We start from the raw sequence: 20,238 nt of genomic DNA on the forward strand, positions 1-20,238 counted from the left end.
ATGGACTGGACTCTCACACTATTATGTTAGATCCACTATGGACTGGACTCTCACACTTTTATGTTAGATCCACTATGGACTGAACTCACACTATTAGGTTAGATCCACTATGGACTGGACTCTCACTATTATGTTAGATCCACTATGGACTGGACTCTCACACTATTATGTTAGATCCACTATGGACTGGACTCTCACTATTATGTTAGATCCACTATGGACTGGACTCTCACACTATTATGTTAGATCCACTATGGACTGGACTCTCACACTATTATGTTAGATCCACAATGGACTGGACTCTCACACTATTATGTTAGATCCACTATGGACTGGACTCTCACTATTATGTTAGATCCACTATGGACTGGACTCTCACACTATTATGTTAGATCCACTATGGACTGGACTCTCACACTATTATGTTAGATCCACTATGGACTGGACTCTCACACTATTATGTTAGATCCACTATGGACTGGACTCTCACTATTATGTTAGATCCACTATGGACTGGACTCTCACACTTTTATGTTAGATCCACTATGGACTGAACTCACACTATTAGGTTAGATCCACTATGGACTGGACTCTCACACTATTATGTTAGATCCACTATGGACTGGACTCTCACCATTATGTTAACTCCACTATGGACTGGACTCACACTATTATGTTGGATCCACTATGGACTGGACTCTCACACTATTATGTTAGATCCACTATGGACTGGACTCTCACACTATTATGTTAGATCCACTATGGACTGAACTCTCACTATTATGTTAGATCCACTATGGACTGGACTCTCACACTATTATGTTAGATCCACTATGGACTGGACTCTCACACTATTATGTTAGATCCACTATGGACTGGACTCTCACACTATTATGTTAGATCCACTATGGCCTGGACTCTCACACTATTATGTTAGATCCACTATGGACTGGACTTACACTATTATGTTAGATCCACTATGGACTGGACTCTTACACTATTATGTTAGATCCACTATGGACTGGACTCTCACTATTATGTTGGATCCACTATGGACTGGACTCACACTGTTATGTTAGATCCACTATAGACTGGACTCTCACTATTATGTTGGATCCACTATGGACTGGACTCTCACTTTTATGTTAGATCCACTATGGACTGGACTCTCACACTATTATGTTAGATCCACAATGGACTGGACTCTCACACTATTATGTTAGATCCACTATGGACTGGACTTACACTATTATGTCAGATCCACTATGGACTGGACTCTCACACTATTATGTTAGATCCACTATGGACTGGACTCTCACTATTATGTTAGATCCACTATGGACCGGACTCTCACACTATTATGTTAGATCCACTATGGACTGGACTCTCACTATTATGTTAGATCCACTATGGACTGGACTCTCACACTATTATGTTAGATCCACTATGGACTGAACTCTCACTATTATGTTAGATCCACTATGGACTGGACTCTCACACTATTATGTTAGATCCACTATGGACTGGACTCTCACACTATTATGTTAGATCCACTATGGACTGGACTTTCACTATTATGTTAGATCCACTATGGACTGGACTCTCACACTATTATGTTAGATCCACTATGGCCTGGACTCCCACACTATTATGTTAGATCCACTATGGACTGGACTCTCACACTATTATGTTGGATCCACTATGGACTGGACTCTCACACTATTATGTTAGATCCACTATGGACTGGACTCTCACACTATTATGTTAGATCCACTATGGACTGAACTCTCACTATTATGTTAGATCCACTATGGACTGGACTCTCACACTATTATGTTAGATCCACTATGGACTGGACTCTCACACTATTATGTTAGATCCACTATGGACTGGACTTTCACTATTATGTTAGATCCACTATGGACTGGACTCTCACACTATTATGTTAGATCCACTATGGCCTGGACTCTCACACTATTATGTTAGATCCACTATGGACTGGACTTACACTATTATGTTAGATCCACTATGGACTGGACTCTTACACTATTATGTTAGATCCACTATGGACTGGACTCTCACTATTATGTTGGATCCACTATGGACTGGACTCACACTGTTATGTTAGATCCACTATAGACTGGACTCTCACTATTATGTTGGATCCACTATGGACTGGACTCTCACTTTTATGTTAGATCCACTATGGACTGGACTCTCACACTATTATGTTAGATCCACAATGGACTGGACTCTCACACTATTATGTTAGATCCACTATGGACTGGACTTACACTATTATGTCAGATCCACTATGGACTGGACTCTCACACTATTATGTTAGATCCACTATGGACTGGACTCTCACTATTATGTTAGATCCACTATGGACCGGACTCTCACACTATTATGTTAGATCCACTATGGACTGGACTCTCACTATTATGTTAGATCCACTATGGACTGGACTCTCACACTATTATGTTAGATCCACTATGGACTGAACTCTCACTATTATGTTAGATCCACTATGGACTGGACTCTCACACTATTATGTTAGATCCACTATGGACTGGACTCTCACACTATTATGTTAGATCCACTATGGACTGGACTTTCACTATTATGTTAGATCCACTATGGACTGGACTCTCACACTATTATGTTAGATCCACTATGGCCTGGACTCCCACACTATTATGTTAGATCCACTATGGACTGGACTTACACTATTATGTTAGATCCACTATGGACTGGACTCTTACACTATTATGTTAGATCCACTATGGACTGGACTCTCACTATTATGTTAGATCCACTATGGACTGGACTTACACTATTATGTTAGATCCACTATGGACTGGACTCTCACTATTATGTTAGATCCACTATGGACTGGACTTACACTATTATGTTAGATCCACTATAGACTGGACTCTCACTATTATGTTAGATCCACTATGGACTGGACTCTCACTTTTATGTTAGATCCACTATGGACTGGACTCTCACACTATTATGTTAGATCCACAATGGACTGGACTCTCACACTATTATGTTAGATCCACTATGGACTGGACTTACACTATTATGTCAGATCCACTATGGACTGGACTCTCACACTATTATGTTAGATCCACTATGGACTGGACTCTCACTATTATGTTAGATCCACTATGGACCGGACTCTCACACTATTATGTTAGATCCACTATGGACTGGACTCTCACTATTATGTTAGATCCACTATGGACCGGACTCTCACACTATTATGTTAGATCCACTATGGACTGGACTCTCACACTATTATGTTAGATCCACTATGGACTGGACTCTCACTATTATGTTAGATCCACTATGGACCGGACTCTCACACTATTATGTTAGATCCACTATGGACTGGACTCTCACACTATTATGTTAGATCCACTATGGACTGGACTCTCACACTATTATGTTAGATCCACTATGGACTGGACTCTCACACTATTATGTTAGATCCACTATGGACTGGACTCTCACACTATTATGTTAGATCCACTATGGACTGGACTCTCACACTATTATGTCCCCATATCTGCGGTCCCCTGCAAGGTTTCTAATTGTCCCATTGGGTTGAGTTTTTCCTTGCCCTGATGTGGGATCTGAGCCCAGGATGTCGTTGTGGCTTGTGCAGCCCTTTGAGACACTCGTGATTTAGGGCTATTTAAGTCAACATTGATTGATTGATTGACAAATGTTGACCATCTGGTACATTTTGTCATAATGTTTTTTGTTCGTTTTTTTGTTGCACCCTAAAAGTGTTAATACTGTAAGTATTGTCCTTATCAAGCGACGGCTGTTTGATTGCATCTCACATCTTAGCTGTGGGTTTTGTTTGCGACTTTGGAGGTGTTGAACTCGCCATGTAAAATTGCTAATGCTAATCAGTAGCATTTGAATAGCAAAACCAATGTATATTAGCAACGAGCTAGCAAATTTTTGGCAAAAAACAGAGCCTTTACTTTACTTATGTGGGCTCGTATTATGTTTCCATGGTTATGGTTCCACGTCATCCAGGAAGGGTCGTTCTCCAAGGACTATCTGTCCAGGGTGAAACCGTTCAAGTGTTCCGTTTCAATCGAAACATGGATTTTCTTCCCACTTCCTGTAAGGATTTCCAATCCAACGTGAGCCGTCATTGACCTCCCGCCCTGGGCGGCACTCGGGTGTTGCTTCACTGACAAGCGGGAACAAGGGGACTTTCTGTGGTTTCCTGGGAGACAGGAAGGACTGAAAGAGTCCACAGTCACCCGCTTTCTCCAAGTCTTTAGGAAAAACGTGTTCCAGTTTTTGCTCCAATCCTTTGGGAACGGGTGGGAATTTTGGGGATTTCACCATCTACGCTCCGTAATATCATCAAAAGGTTCAGAGAATCTGGAAACAGGCCCGGAAACCAACATTGAATGCCCATGACCTTGGATCCCTCGGGCGGTACCGCGTCAAAAAGCCGCATCAGTGTGTAAAGTATACCACCGCACGGGCTCAGGAACACTTCAGAAAACCCCCGCCAGTAACTAGAGTCGGTCGCCACATCTGTGAGTGCAAGTTAAAGCTCTACTATGCAAAGCCACAGAAATTTATCAACAACACCCGGGATTATTTGCAAGTAAAAAAATTAAGTTTGTCAGTGTAAACATGAAATATCTTGTCTTTTCAGTCCATTCAATTGAATATAAGTTCAAAAATATTCTCATGTTTGGGTTTTGTATATATATATATATATATATATATATATATATATATATATATATATATAGTGGAGCATGCTTCAAATCTCTTGTGTGTCGTTGGATTTCACTCATTTGAACGTGCGCACACACACACACACACACACACACACACACACACACACACACACACACACACACACACACACACACACACACACACACACACACACACACACACACACACACACACACAGAGAGAGATGATTCTTGCTGAGCTTTCAGGGCTGCCGGCTTATGAAGACAGAATTAATGAGGAGGAAAATTGAATGGAGGACATATTGGCACAATAACGGCTTCTTGCGCAATAGGCGGGGGAGGGGAGGAGATTGACAAATATCAAATATTGGTCATGTGACGACGTACTTCCTGCTATGAAGATGTCATGTGATCAGGTGCTTTTTTTTAACGGCAAGATCAATAAATATGTCAATAATTCATAACAACATTAATTTTGATTCATTATTGTTTTTTTGAGCAATGACAGTTTGAAAAGAATTCCCACTAAAATTATTGGGGACCCAAAAGGGTCCCACTTGTTAAAGTGTTAAAAATAGGTCATGCATTTTTTCCCCCCGTCGAAAACATAAAATATGCAGTGTTTTTCCAAAATAAGTTCAAAGTGAAATATTAAAAAATAAATTAATTGGAGACTTAAATATGTAAATAATTCGTAACATAATCGATTTTATTTATTATTTTTTTAATGATTTTTTGAACAAAAATTGTTAAAAAAAATCCCACTAAAATTCTTGGGGACCCAAAAAGGTCCCACTCATTAAAGTGTTAGAAAAGGTTTTAAGTTATTTGTTTATTTCAACACTTGAATCTCTAGATCGACTTCAGATCCATCCATCAATTATAAGTTTTTATGATGTTTTAAATATTTTTTAAATTGGTTTTGGTGTATGAATTGTTTTTGTTTTTTTTATGGCAAATTTTGCGAAATGTCTCCCAAAATAATTTTAAAGTGAAATATTTAAAATGTAATGATTTGAACCTTAAATGTGCCAATAATTCATAACAACTTTGATTTTAATTTTAATTTTTTTTTTTTAAACAAAAATAGTTTAAAAAAAATCCCACTAAAATTATTGGGGACCCAAAAAGGTCCCAGTCATTAAAGTGTTAAAAAGGTTTTAAGTTGTTTGTTTATTTCAACACTTAAATCTCAAGATCGACTTCAGATCTTTCCTTAAATTATAAGTTTTATGATGTTTTAAATGATTTAGGTTTTTTTTTGTTTTATGCCTTTTTGTTGTATAACATGTTTTTTGTTATGGCAAAATGTACAAAATTTTCCCCCAAATTATATTAAAATGTCAATGATTCATAAAAACAGTCATTTACATTTCTTTTTTTTTTTTTTTTTTTTTTTACAAATTTTTGAACAAAAAGAGTTTAAAAAAAAATCCCACTAAAATTATTTGGGACCCAAAAAGGTCCCACTCATTAAAATGTTAAAAAAGGTTTTAAGTTGTTTGTTTATTTCAACACTTGAATCTCAAGATTGACTTCAGATCTTTCCTTAAATTATAAGCTTTTATGATGTTTTAAATGATTTAGTTTTATTTTTTATGCCTTTTTTGTTGTATAAAATGTTTTTTTATGGCAAAATATGCAAAATTTCCCCTAAAATTATGTTAAAATGTCAATAATTCATAAAAAGAGTTATTTAAATTTTTTTTTTTACAAATTTTTGAACAAAAACTGTTAAAAAAAATCCCACTAAAATTCTTGGGAACCCAAATAGATTTTACTCATTACAGTGTTTTAAAAAAAAAAAGGTTTTAAGCTATTCGTTTATTTCAACACTTCAATCTCTAGATTGACTTAGGATCTATGTGTCTGTCTATTATAAGTTTTTAGGATGTTTCAAGTGTTTTTCTTTTTATTATTTTTGTCAAAAAAAATGTTTGTTAAAATATGCAACATTTTTCCAAAAATTATTTTACAATGGAATATTAGAAGTGAATTAATTGGAGCCTTAATTAGGTCAATAGTTTATAACAACATTGATTTTAATTTTTTTGAATTGTTTTTAACAAAAACATTTTTAAAAAATCTCACTAAAATTCCTTGGGATCCAAAAATGTCCCACTCATTAAAGTGTTAAAAAAGGGTTTAAGTTGTTTTTTTTTCTTCAACACTTGAATATCTAGATTGACTTCAGATTTATCCGTCGATTATATGATGTTTTAAATATTTTTTATTTATTTATTTTTATTTTTATTTTTTTGTTATATTAAATATTTTTTTTATGGAAAAATATGCAAAAGATCCTCCAAAATTATATCAAAGTGAAATATTAAAGTGAATAATTGGAGCCTTAAATAAGTCAATAATTCATAACAACATAGATTTTTGTATTTTTTACAATTTTTTGAACAAAAACAGTTTAAAAAAAATCCCACTTGAAATTTTTGAAGACTCAAAAAGGTCCCACTCATTAAAGTGTTAGAAAAGGTTTTAAGTTATTTGTTGATTTCCCCACTTGAATCTCTAGAACGACTTCAGAGCTTTCTGTTGATTATAAGTTTTTATGTTTAAAAAAAAAAAATATTGTATTGTTTTATGCCCTTTTTGTCATAGAACATTTTTGTTTGTTTCATGAAAATGTTTCCCAAAAATTATTTCAAAGTGAAATATTAAAAGTGAAGTAATTAAAGCCTTGAATATGTAAATAATTCATAACAACATTGATCTTGATTTAACATTATTTTGAACAGTTAAAAAGAAGAAAAATATGCTACTAAAATTCTTGGGGACCCAAGAGGGTCCCACTCATTAAAGTGTTAAAATAACTCATACATTTTTATTTCAAAATAAATTCAAAGTCGAAAATTTAAAATGAAGTAATTTAAGCCTTTAAAAATGGTCAATAATTCCTAACATCCTAATTTAGATTTTTTTTTTCTTTCGAGCAATGATAGTTTAAAAGAATCCCACTAAAATTACTAAATAAAAGCGTTAAAAAAAGGTTTTACATTCTTCTTCTTTTTTCATTTTATTTTTTTTTAGCTTTCAAAGCTTGAATCTAAATCAACTTCAGATCTATCCGTTGATTATAAGTTTTTATGATTTTTAATAATTTTTTTGTATTATTCTATGCCCTCTTTGTCATAGTAAAATAGCTTTTTTAATGGGAAAATATGCAAAATTTCTCCCTCCAAATTATTTGAAACTGAAATATTCAAAAAGAAATAATTTAAACTTTTAAGAAGGTCGATAATTCTTAACAACAGTATTTAAATTTAAAAACATTTTTTTTGGAGCAATGACAGTTTAAAAAAATACAACTAAAATTCTTGGGCATCCAAATGGGTCCCACTCATAAAAGTGTGAAAAATAAGGTTTTACATTATTCTTTTTTTTTTTTCTTCTACTTTCAACATTTGAATCTCTAGATAGACTTCAGATCTATCCGCCGATTATACATTTTAATGTTTTTTTTTAATACATAATTTTATTGTTTTACGCCCTTTTTCTCATATAAAATGTTGCTTTTCAATAATTCATAACAACATTATTATTAATAATAATAATAATCATCAATTTTATTTGTAAAAAGCAAACAACCTCAAAGTGCTAGAATGTATTAAAAATAGAACAGCCTTATAGCTAGAACTATTATGCATATATCTTTAAAACAAGTTGTTGTTTTTAAAAAAAAGAAGGGTTTTTAAGCCTTTTTTGAAAGCATCCACAGTCTGGGGCGCCCTCAGGTGGTCAGGTCAGCGTTCCACAGACTGGGAGTGGCGTATTTTGAGTCTTTATTATTTCTAAAATACTAATAGTTTAACAGAAAAAAAAAACATTATTTGTGTTATCAGAGTCAACATTGCAACTTTTAATCGTTACATTTCACCGTTTTAATGTTCTTTTAAATAGTATTTTTTAGAATGTGCAGGGGGTCCCCCCAGGCCCTATTTTGGACACCCCTGCTGTATACTGTACACAAATGTTTGTACAGTTTAATTTCTGCAAAGTAGGACATGATATCGATATCACAGCATCAGTATTGGATCGATACTGGGTGGTAAAGTCGATGTTTTTCACTTCTCTTCTATTTATTCTTTAATACATTTACATATTCTTCTTTTGTTTTTGTAGCCAAGTAATATGGAGGACTTTTAAAGGACTTCAATGAATACAAAATACTTGATGAATAAATACAAATAAATACATAAATACATATAAAATTAAAATAATAATAATATAAAAATATATATATTCAAAAAAAAAAAACAGATTTGAATGAGAGGTAGTGGTCATTTTTAAGCCCCCCTCCAGGAAAAAAAAATAAATACAATATTTCCTATATTTCACATATATGAATAAACATTAAAATGATATTGAAATACAATTAAACAAATATATATATATATATATATATATATATATATATATATATATATATATATATACATATATATATATATATATATATATATAATTAATAAAGCCAATGGTAATTTTCACCTTTTGTCTTTCATGTTGGATTCAAACAACTGGAGACACTTCATTTTTATTTCTATTCTTTTTAATACGACTTATTTTAAAATATATGAATAAAAAGATTTTTTTCAATAAAAAAATAATACTAATGAAAAAAATAATAATTCAATGGTAATTTTTTATTGTTTTCACTACTATGCTTTGCTCAGGCAATAGGAAAATACTTTCAAAAATATGTATACAAATAAATAAAAATATATATAAAATTCAAAAAAGTAAATGAAAATCCAAACAAATCAAAATGCTCACGGACATATTTGTTTTCAAATGTCTAGAATTCAAAATCCTGTGTAGTTTTGATACTGTACATGTTTTAGGGTAAAAACTATCGATATTGACAACACTGGTATCGAAGCGATAGCAACATTTGAAGTATCACTCCCTCCGATTTTAAATGCCTGTACAAATTATATATTTTTTCCAAATAAAAGCGGTAAAATAAAATGTATTTTCCAAATAAAAACTCTAAATTGATTAATTTTCCAAATGAAAGGTCTGAAGATTATATATTTCCCCAAAAAAATTCAAAAAATTCTATATATACTAGATAAAAAGTGTAAATATTATATATTTCCCAAATAAAAGTCTAAATAATGTATATTTCCCAAATAAAAAGTGTAAATATTATATATTTCCCAAATAAAAAGTCTTAATAATCTATATTTCTCAGATAAAAACTGTTAATAATATATGTTTCCCTAATAAAAAGTCTTAAAATTCTATATTTCCTAAATAAAAAGTCTAAATATGATATATTTCCCCCCAAAAGTCTCGATATATATATATATATATATATATATATATATATATATATATATATATATATACATCAGATTAACAGTCTAAATAATCTATATTCACCAAATAAAAAGTCTAAATGTCAAATATTTCCTAAATAAAAGTCCAAATAATCTATATTTTCCAAATAAAATGTCTAAATATGATATACCTCCCAGCTTATAAGTCTGATTAGTAAATATTTCCCTTGGAAAAAGTATGAATATTAATGAACATTATATATTTCCCACCATAAAAGTCTATATATTATACACTTTCCAGGTAAAAAGTCTAAAAATTATATATTTCCTAGGTAAAAAGTCTAAATATTATATACTTCCCCAAAAAAAAGTCTAAATTTTATATATTTCCATCTAAAAAGTCGATATATTATATATTTCCCAGATATAATGTCAAAATATTATATATTTCCAAGGTATAAAGGTGTATACATGGTATACTTCCCATATTAAAAAGTGTAAATATGATATATTTCCCTGATTAAAAAAAAAGTGTAAAAATTATATAATTTTCCATTTAAAAAGGCATAAATATTATATATTTCCCGAATAAAAAGTCAATATATTATATATATCTACCGGATAAAAAGTCTACATAATATACCTTGCTCAGATAAAAAGTTAAAAACATCATATATTTCCCAGATAAAAAGTGTAAATATTACATATTTCCCAGATAAAAAAACATCTAAATTTTATATTTATCCCAGGTATAAAGTAAAAAAAATTATATATTTCCCAGATGAAAAATTTAAATATTACATATTTCTTCGATAAAAAGTGTAAATAGGGTATTTTTCCCAGATAAAAAGTTTAAATATTATATATTTCCTAGAAGAAAAAAAATGCAAATAGGATATATTTCCCAAATAAAAAGTGTAAATATGATATATTCCACGGACAAAAAGTCTAAATAATCAATATTTTCCAGGGAAAAAGTATAAATATTTATATTTCCCAGATGAAAAATGTAATATTATATATTTCCCAGGTAAAAATATATAAATCTCAGGTATAAGGTCTAAATATTATATATTTGCCTGATCAAAAATCGAAATAATATATATTTCCCAGATAAAAAGTATAAATATTATATATTTCCCAGATAAAAAATGTAATATTAAGTATTTCCCAGATAAAAAGTGAAAATATGATATATCTCCCAGAAAAAAGTGTAAATATTATATATTTCCCAGATAAAAAAATCTAAATATTATATTTATCCCAGGTATAAAATGGAAATATTATATGTTTCACGGATAAAAAATCTAAATATTATATATTTTTAGATTAAAAACATTTTTAATGTTATATTTATCCCAGGTATAAAATGTAAATATTATATATTTCCCAGATAAAAAATGTAAATATTACATATTTTCTAGATAAAAAGTGTAATTATTATATATTTACCATGTAAAAAGTCTAAATATTATATATTTCCCGGATAAACATTTTAATTATTATATATTTCCCAGATTTAAAAAAAATATATATTATATTTTTCCCAGGTATAAAGTCGAAATATTATATATTTCCCACATAAACATTTTTAAATATTATATATTTTCTAGATAAAATGTGTAAATATGATATATTTCCCAGATAAAAAAATCTAAATATTGTATTTATCTCAGGTATAAAATGGAAATGTTATATATATCTCAGATAAAAAATTTAAGTATTACACATTTTTTAGATAAAAAGTGTAAATATGATATATTCCCCAGATAAAAAGTGTAACTATTATATAATCCACGGACAAAAAGTCTAAATAATCAATATTTTCCAGGGAAAAAGTATAAATATTTATATTTCCCAGATGAAAAGTGTAAATATTATATATTTCTTGGATAAAACGTCTAAATATTATATATTTACCAGGTAAAAAGTGTAAATATTGTATATATATCCCAGGTATAAAGTCTAAATATGATATATTTCCCAGGAAAAAGTCTAAACATGATATATTTCCCAGATAAAAAGTCTAAATATTATTTATTCCACGGACAAAAAGTGTAAATATGATATATATTGCCAGGTAAAAAGTGTAAGTATTATACGTTTCCCAGAAGAAAAGTGTAAATATTATATATTTCTTAGATAAAAAGTCTAAATAATATATATTTCCCAGGTAAAAAGTGTGAATATTATTTATTCCACGGACAAAAAGTGTACAAATGATATATATTGCCAGGTAAAAAGTGTAAAAATGATACATATTGCCAGGTAAAAAGTGTAAATATGATACATATTGCCAGGTAAAAAGTGTAAAAATGATATATATTGGCAGGTAAAAAGTGTAAAAATGATATATATTGGCAGGTAAAAAGTGTAAAAATGATATATATTGGCAGGTAAAAAGTGTAAAAATGATATATATTGCCAGGTAAAAAGTGTAAAAATGATATATATTGCCATGTAAAAAGTTTAAAAATGATATATATTGCCAGGTAAAAAGTGTAAAAATTATATATATTGGCAGGTAAAAAGTGTAAATATGATATATTTCCTAGGTAAAAAGTGTAAAAATGATATATATTGGCAGGTAAAAAGTGTAAAAATTATATATATTGGCAGGTAAAAAGTGTAAATATGATATATTTCCTAGGTAAAAAGTGTAAAAATGATATATATTGGCAGGTAAAAAGTGTAAATATGATATATTCCACAAAGATATATTTCCCAGGTGGTCCTCACCTGCAGGGTAGAAGCGGGGTCCGCTCCCAGCAGGGGGTCCTGTCCCAGCAGGTGGTAGACGCACAGCGCACACTCCTTCCCGCAGTCGGTAGCGAGCGCCAGCGACACGCAGGCGCCGACCAGCAACATCCAGGCGCATCTTGGCCGAGCGGGAGAAGAAGCCATGGATGGACTGGATGGAGGGAAGAAGAAAAAGGAAGAAGAAAATGTGATCAACTTCATTTTTCTTTTTGAGGAGAATCCTCTTTTACCTCTCTGGGTTGTTGTCAAGTCTTCTGCCTGCGTGCACGCCACAGTACCCACCCCCCACGCCCCCGCGCCACCTTTATCAGCGCGCTCACTTGGTGTCATGTGACGCCGCAGCCAATAGGAGCACACCGGGGGGGTGAAGGGGTGAGGGGGTGTGTTGTTCTAGTCAAGTGAAATTGTTCATCTCAAATACGATGCACAGTCTTTAAAGTGATGGATGACGTCACCAATATCACCGTGTCAATCATCAATAACACAATCAATCACCTTTTTCAATCAATCAATCAATCAATGTTTACTTATATAGCCCTAAATCACTAGTGTCTCAAAGGGCTGCACAAACCACCACGACATCCTCGGTAGGCCCACATAAGGGCAAGGAAAACTCACACCCAGTGGGACATCGGTGACAATAATGACCCAGTGGGACGTCGGTGACAATGATGACTATGAGAACCTTAGAGAGGAGGAAAGCAATGGATGTCGAGCGGGTCTAGCATGATACTGTGAAAGTTCAATCAGCAATGGATCCAACACAGTCGCGAGAGTCCAGTCCAAAGCGGATCCAACACAGCAGCGAGAGTCCCGTTCACAGCAGAGCCAGCAGGAAACCATCCCAAGTGGAGGCGGATCAGCATCGCAGAGATGTCCCCAGCCGATACACAGGCAAGCAGTACATGGCCACCGGATCGGACCGGACCCCCTCCACAAGGGAGAGTGGGACATAGAAGAAAAAGAAAAGAAACGGCAGATCAACTGGTCTAAAAAGGGAGTCTATTTAAAGGCTAGAGTATACAAATGAGTTTTAAGGTGAGACTTAAATGCTTCTACTGAGGTGGCATCTCGAACTGTTACCGGGAGGGCATTCCAGAGTACTGGAGCCCGAACGGAAAACGCTCTATAGCCCGCAGACTTTTTTTGGGCTTTGGGAATCACTAACAAGCCGGAGTCCTTTGAACGCAGATTTCTTGCCGAGACATATGGTACAATACAATCGGCAAGATAGGATGGAGCTAGACCGTGTAGTATTTTATACGTAAGTAATAAAACCTTAAAGTGACATCTTAAGTGCACAGGAAGCCAGTGCAGGTGAGCCAGTACAGGCGTAATGTGATCAAACTTTCTTGTTCTTGTCAAAAGTCTAGCAGCCGCATTTTGTACCAACTGTAATCTTTTAATGCTAGACATGGGGAGACCTGAAAATAATACGTTACAGTAGTCGAGGCGAGACGTAACAAACGCATGGATAATGATCTCAGCGTCTTTAGTGGACAGAATGGAGCGAATTTTAGCGATATTACGGAGATGAAAGAAGGCCGTTTTAGTAACGCTTTTAATGTGTGCCTCAAAGGAGAGAGTTGGGTCGAAGATAATACCCAGATTCTTTACCGTGTCGCCTTGTTTAATTGTTTGGTTGTCAAATGTTAGAGTTGTATTATTAAATAGAGTTCGGTGTCTAGCAGGACCGATAATCAGCATTTCCGTTTTTTTGGCGTTGAGTTGCAAAAAGTTAGCGGACATCCATTGTTTAATTTCATTAAGACAGCGCCCCCCGCGACCCCGAACGGGAATAAGCGGCAGAAAATGGATGGACGCCTCCAGCTGACTACAATCCGGCGTGTTGGTCAGCTTTAGGGGCATGTAGAGTTGGGTGTCATCAGCATAACAGTGAAAGCTAATACCGTATTTGCGTATGATGTCACCTAGCGGCAGCATGTAGATGCTGAAGAGTGCAGGGCCAAGGATCGAACCCTGGGGAACTCCACACGTTACATTAACGTAGTCCGAGGTCACATTGTTATGGGAGACACACTGCATCCTATCAGTAAGATAGGAGTTAAACCAAGACAGGGCTAAGTCTGACATACCAATTCGTGTTTTGATACGTTCTAATAAAATATTATGATCGACAGTATCGAAAGCAGCGCTAAGATCGAGGAGCAGCAACATAGATGACGCATCAGAATCCATCGTTAGCAATAGATCATTAGTCATTTTTGCGAGGGCTGTCTCCGTGGACACAATCAATTAGCACTTTGCAATAGTTATGATCAATAACACAATTGGACACCTTTTGAAACACAATTGGTGATCAATAACACAATCAATCCCCTTTTAAATAATATTTATGATCAATAACACAATCAATCCCCTTTTAAATAATATTTATGATCAATAACACAATCAATCACCTTTTTAAAGTTTTTTTTATAATCAATAATACTATCAATGACCTTCTTAAACAACATTCATGATCAATAAAACAATCACCTTTTTATAATATTGATGATCAATTACACAATAAATCAGTTTTTGACAGCATTGATGATCAATAACCCGATCAATCACCTTTTTAAACAATATTTAGGATCAATAGTATAACCTATTTTACAATAGTTATGACCAATAACACAATCAATCACCTTTTTACAATCTTGATGATCAATAACACAATCAATCACCTTTTTAAACAATATTTATGATCAATAAAATAATCACTATTTTACAATAGTTATGATCAATAACACAATCAATCACCTTTTTACAATATTGATGATCAGTAACATAATCAATCACTTTATTTTACAATATTGAGGATCAAAAACACAATCAATCACATTTTTAAACAATATTTATGACCAATAACACAATCAGTCGCCTTTATACAATATTTAGGATCAATAACACAACCAATAACCTTTTTAAACAATATTAATGATCAATAAAATAATCCCTTTTTTGACATAATTCATGATCAATAACACAATCAATCACCTTTTAAAACAATAGTTATGATCAATAACACAATTTTACACGTTTCAAAACACAATTGGTGATCAATAACACAATCAATACCCTTTTAAATAATATTTATGGTCCATAAGACATTCAATCACCTTTTAAAAAAATATTTATAATCAGTAACACTATCAATGACATTTTTAAACAATCTTCATGATCAATAACACAATCACCTTTTTACAATATTGATGATCAATTACACAATCACCTTTTTACAATATTGATGATCAATTACACAATAAATCAGTTTTTGACAATATTGATGATCAATAACACAATCAATAACCTTTTTAAACAATATTTATGATCAATAAAATAATCACTATTTTACAATAGTTATGATCAATAACACAATCAATCACCTTTTTACAATATTGATGATCAAGAACACAATCAATCACCTTTTTAAACAACATTCACGATCAATAAAATAATCACTTTTTTTGACATAATTCATGATCAATCACCTTTTAAAACAATAGTTATGATCAATAACACAATCAATCTGTCAGAGTTTGTTGGTGTGATGCAGAGATGGAGGCTGGCATTGGATATGAAAACATGATTTAATTAAAACTAAACAAAAACAAACAAAAAGCACGCACATGGGCGAGTAACAAACTAAGGGAGCTAGCCTGGCAGCTAGAAAACAAAAAGGAACTTAGCGTGGAAGCTAGCGGGTAGCAGAACTGGAAACATCGAATGGCTAACAAGAACAACTTACCGCTACGACGACAAGGACAAAATGTAGCACGACAGGTAGTAGCTGTAACCACGCCAAAAACGACAGGTAGCAACCACACATGAGCGAAATGTGGCATGACAATACAATAATCCAGCAACTGACTCAAGACAAAGCAGGTACAAACAGGAGTGGGCTGATTGACACCAGGTGTGGCCAGGTGCCAATCAGCCGCAGCTGAGAGAAAACAGCACACAGGGAGACAAACAGGAAGCTGAACCAAAATAAGAGCACTTGACAGGAACTAAAGACAGGAAATACTAAACACACACAGAGGAAAAACTAAAACACAAACAAACTGTCAGTGGCAAACATGACACAATCACCTTTTGAAAAAATATTGATGATCAATAACACAATCAATCACCTTTTTAGACAATATTTATGATCAATAAAATAATCACTATTTTAAAATAGTTAGGATCAATAACACAATCAATCACTTTTTTGAACAATATTTATGATCAGTAGCACAATCAATCAACTTTTTACAATATTTATGATCAATAACATAATCAATCACCTTTTTAAGCAAAATTTATGATCAATAATACAATCACCTTTTTACAATATGTATGATCAATAACACAATCAATGTTATTGATCATACATATTGGTATGATCAATAACAATATGTATGATATATGCTAAATAGTCACTCCTGTCACGTTTTTATGTATGATAAAACAATATTTATGATAAAAAAAACTTTTTTTAAATTATTTATGATCAATAACACAATCAATCAACTTTTTACAATATTGATGATCAATAACATAATCAATCACCTTTTTATAATAATTATGATCAATAACACAATCAATCACCTTTTTACAATATTTATGATCAATAACACAAATACATGAAAAATAAGCATTTAACATTTATGCTAATAAAGAAAGTATGAAGTAAAAACAAGAAATCAATCAAGTAGGTAACAGGACTGAAAGTGACAGGAGTGACTATTTAGCATACAATGATGAAGTTAACAGGACCAAAAGTAACAGGAGTGACTATTTAGCATACAATGATGAAGTTAACAGGACTGAAAGTGACAGGAGTGACTATTTAGCATACAATGATGAAGTTAACAGGACTGAAAGTGACAGGAGTGACTATTTAGCATACAATGATGAAGTTAACAGGACTGAAAGTAACTAACAAGAGTGACTATTTAGCATACAATGATGAAGTTAACAGGACTGAAAGTGACAGGAGTGACTATTTAGCATACAATGATGAAGTTAACAGGACTGAAAGTGACAGGAGTGACTATTTAGCATACAATGATGAAGTTAACAGGACTGAAAGTAACTAACAAGAGTGACTATTTAGCATACAATGATGAAGTTAACAGGACTGAAAGTAACAGGAGTGACTATTTAGCATACAATGATGAAGTTAACAGGACTAAAAGTAACAGGAGTGACTATTTAGCATACAATGATGAAGTTAACAGGACTGAAAGTGACAGGAGTGACTATTTAGCATACAATGATGAAGTTAACAGGACTGAAAGTGACAGGAGTGACTATTTAGCATACAATGATGAAGTTAACAGGACTGAAAGTAAGTAACAGGAGTGACTATTTAGCATACAATGATGAAGTTAACAGGACTGAAAGTGACAGGAGTGACTATTTAGCATACAATGATGAAGTTAACAGGACTAAAAGTAACAGGAGTGACTATTTAGCATACAATGATGAAGTTAACAGGACTGAAAGTGACAGGAGTGACTATTTAGCATACAATGATGAAGTTAACAGGACTGAAAGTGACAAGAGTGACTATTTAGCATACAATGATGAAGTTAACAGGACTGAAAGTGACAGGAGTGACTATTTAGCATACAATGATGAAGTTAACAGGACTGAAAGTAACTAACAAGAGTGACTATTTAGCATACAATGATGACGTTAACAGGACTGAAAGTAACAGGAGTGACTATTTAGCATACAATGATGAAGTTAACAGGACTGAAAGTAACTAACAGGAGTGACTATTTAGCATACAATGATGAAGTTAACAGGACTGAAAGTGACAGGAGTGACTATTTAGCATAAAATGATGAAGTTAACAGGACTGAAAGTGACAGGAGTGACTATTTAGCATACAATGATGAAGTTAACAGGACTGAAAGTAACAGGAGTGACTATTTAGCATACAATGATGAAGTTAACAGGACTGAAAGTGACAGGAGTTACTATTTAGCATACAATGATGAAGTTAACAGGACTGAAAGTGACAGGAGTGACTATTTAGCATAAAATGATGAAGTTAACAGGACTGAAAGTGACAGGAGTGACTATTTAGCATACAATTATGAAGTTAACAGGACTGAAAGTAACAGGAGTGACTATTTAGCATACAATGATGAAGTTAACAGGACTGAAAGTGACAGGAGTTACTATTTAGGATACAATGATGAAGTTAACAGGACTGAAAGTGACAGGAGTGACTATTTAGCATACAATGATGAAGTTAACAGGACTGAAAGTAACAGGAGTGACTATTTAGCATACAATGATGAAGTTAACAGGACTGAAAGTGACAGGAGTGACTATTTAGCATACAATGATGAAGTTAACAGGACTGAAAGTAACAGGAGTGACTATTTAGCATACAATGATGAAGTTAACAGGACTGAAAGTGACAGGAGTGACTATTTAGCATACAATGATGAAGTTAACAGGACTGAAAGTGACAGGAGTGACTATTTAGCATACAATGATGAAGTTAACAGGACTGAGTGCTCACAGTCAATAATCCTGGTGAATAGACTCTGAATCCGAGGGTAAATCCAGGACTGGGACTGGGACTCACAACCTTAGAGCAAACACCACTTAAGTGCACATTTGAAATACTTTTGACAAAGACTTTTGTTTCAAGTGTAGTTGAGATTGTAGCAAAACTTAACTTGTTTTTATTTACTTGCTCATTTTTTACATTTTCTTTTTTTCAAACAATCCCAAATGCCAGCAACTCACTTCGACTAATGAAACATCTTTTTATTGGGCATCTTTTACATTTGATGTCCTGTGTTGTGTTGTGTTGTGTGCGTGTGTGTGTGTGTGTGTGTGTGTGGATGTCGGGGGGCGGGGGGGGGGGGGGGGGGGTGGGGGGGGGGAGGAGCGTGGATGTGGAGGGGGCGTGGACCTGATCCTTTCAATCTGACACATCCTCTCACTCACTCCTCTCTGTGATATATACAAGCGTGTGTGTGTGAGTGTGTGTGTGTGTGTGTGTGTACGTATGTATGTGTGCATTTGTATGTGTGTGTGTATGTATGTATGTATGCATGTGTATGTGTGCGTGTGTGTGTGTGTGTTGGTATGTATGTATGCGTGTGTATGTGTGTATGTATGTGTATAAATGTGTGTGGATGTGTGAATGTGTATGTGTGTGCGTATGCGTGTGTATGTGTGTGTAATGTGTGTATAAATGTGTGTGTGTGCGTGTAAGTGTGTATGTATGTGTGTGTGTGTATTAATATGTATGTATGTGTGTATGTGTGTGTAATGTATGTATGTATGTATGAATGTGTGTGTGTGTGTAAGTGTGTATGTATGTTTGTGTGTGTGTGTGTATGTGTGTATGTATGCATGTGTATGTGTTTGTGTGTGTGTTTGTGTACGTATGTATGTATGCATGTGTATGT

The 20,238-nt window shown here is 33.2% G+C and overlaps 1 protein-coding gene across 2 annotated transcripts in view; it reads right to left on the reverse strand.

The window, feature by feature from the left end:
* LOC133544948 (proenkephalin-A-like) overlaps positions 1-20,238 on the reverse strand; it is a 145,310-nt gene that overhangs the window by 16,933 nt on the left and 108,139 nt on the right. The window contains exons 1-2 of one of the 2 annotated variants that reach the window (XM_061890198.1): positions 13,036-13,075; positions 12,785-12,956 (exon numbers count right to left, since the gene is read on the reverse strand). In XM_061890198.1, the coding sequence (XP_061746182.1) occupies positions 12,785-12,949 (165 nt within the window). In that variant the 5' untranslated portion in view covers positions 12,950-12,956; positions 13,036-13,075. Of the gene's footprint in view, positions 1-12,784; positions 12,957-13,035; positions 13,076-20,238 lie in introns of those variants that run through there. The other variant, XM_061890197.1, reaches the window with a different exon arrangement.

The sequence above is a fragment of the Nerophis ophidion genome, linkage group LG28 (assembly GCF_033978795.1).
Source record: "Nerophis ophidion isolate RoL-2023_Sa linkage group LG28, RoL_Noph_v1.0, whole genome shotgun sequence".
NCBI classification, from domain to species: domain Eukaryota; kingdom Metazoa; phylum Chordata; class Actinopteri; order Syngnathiformes; family Syngnathidae; genus Nerophis; species Nerophis ophidion.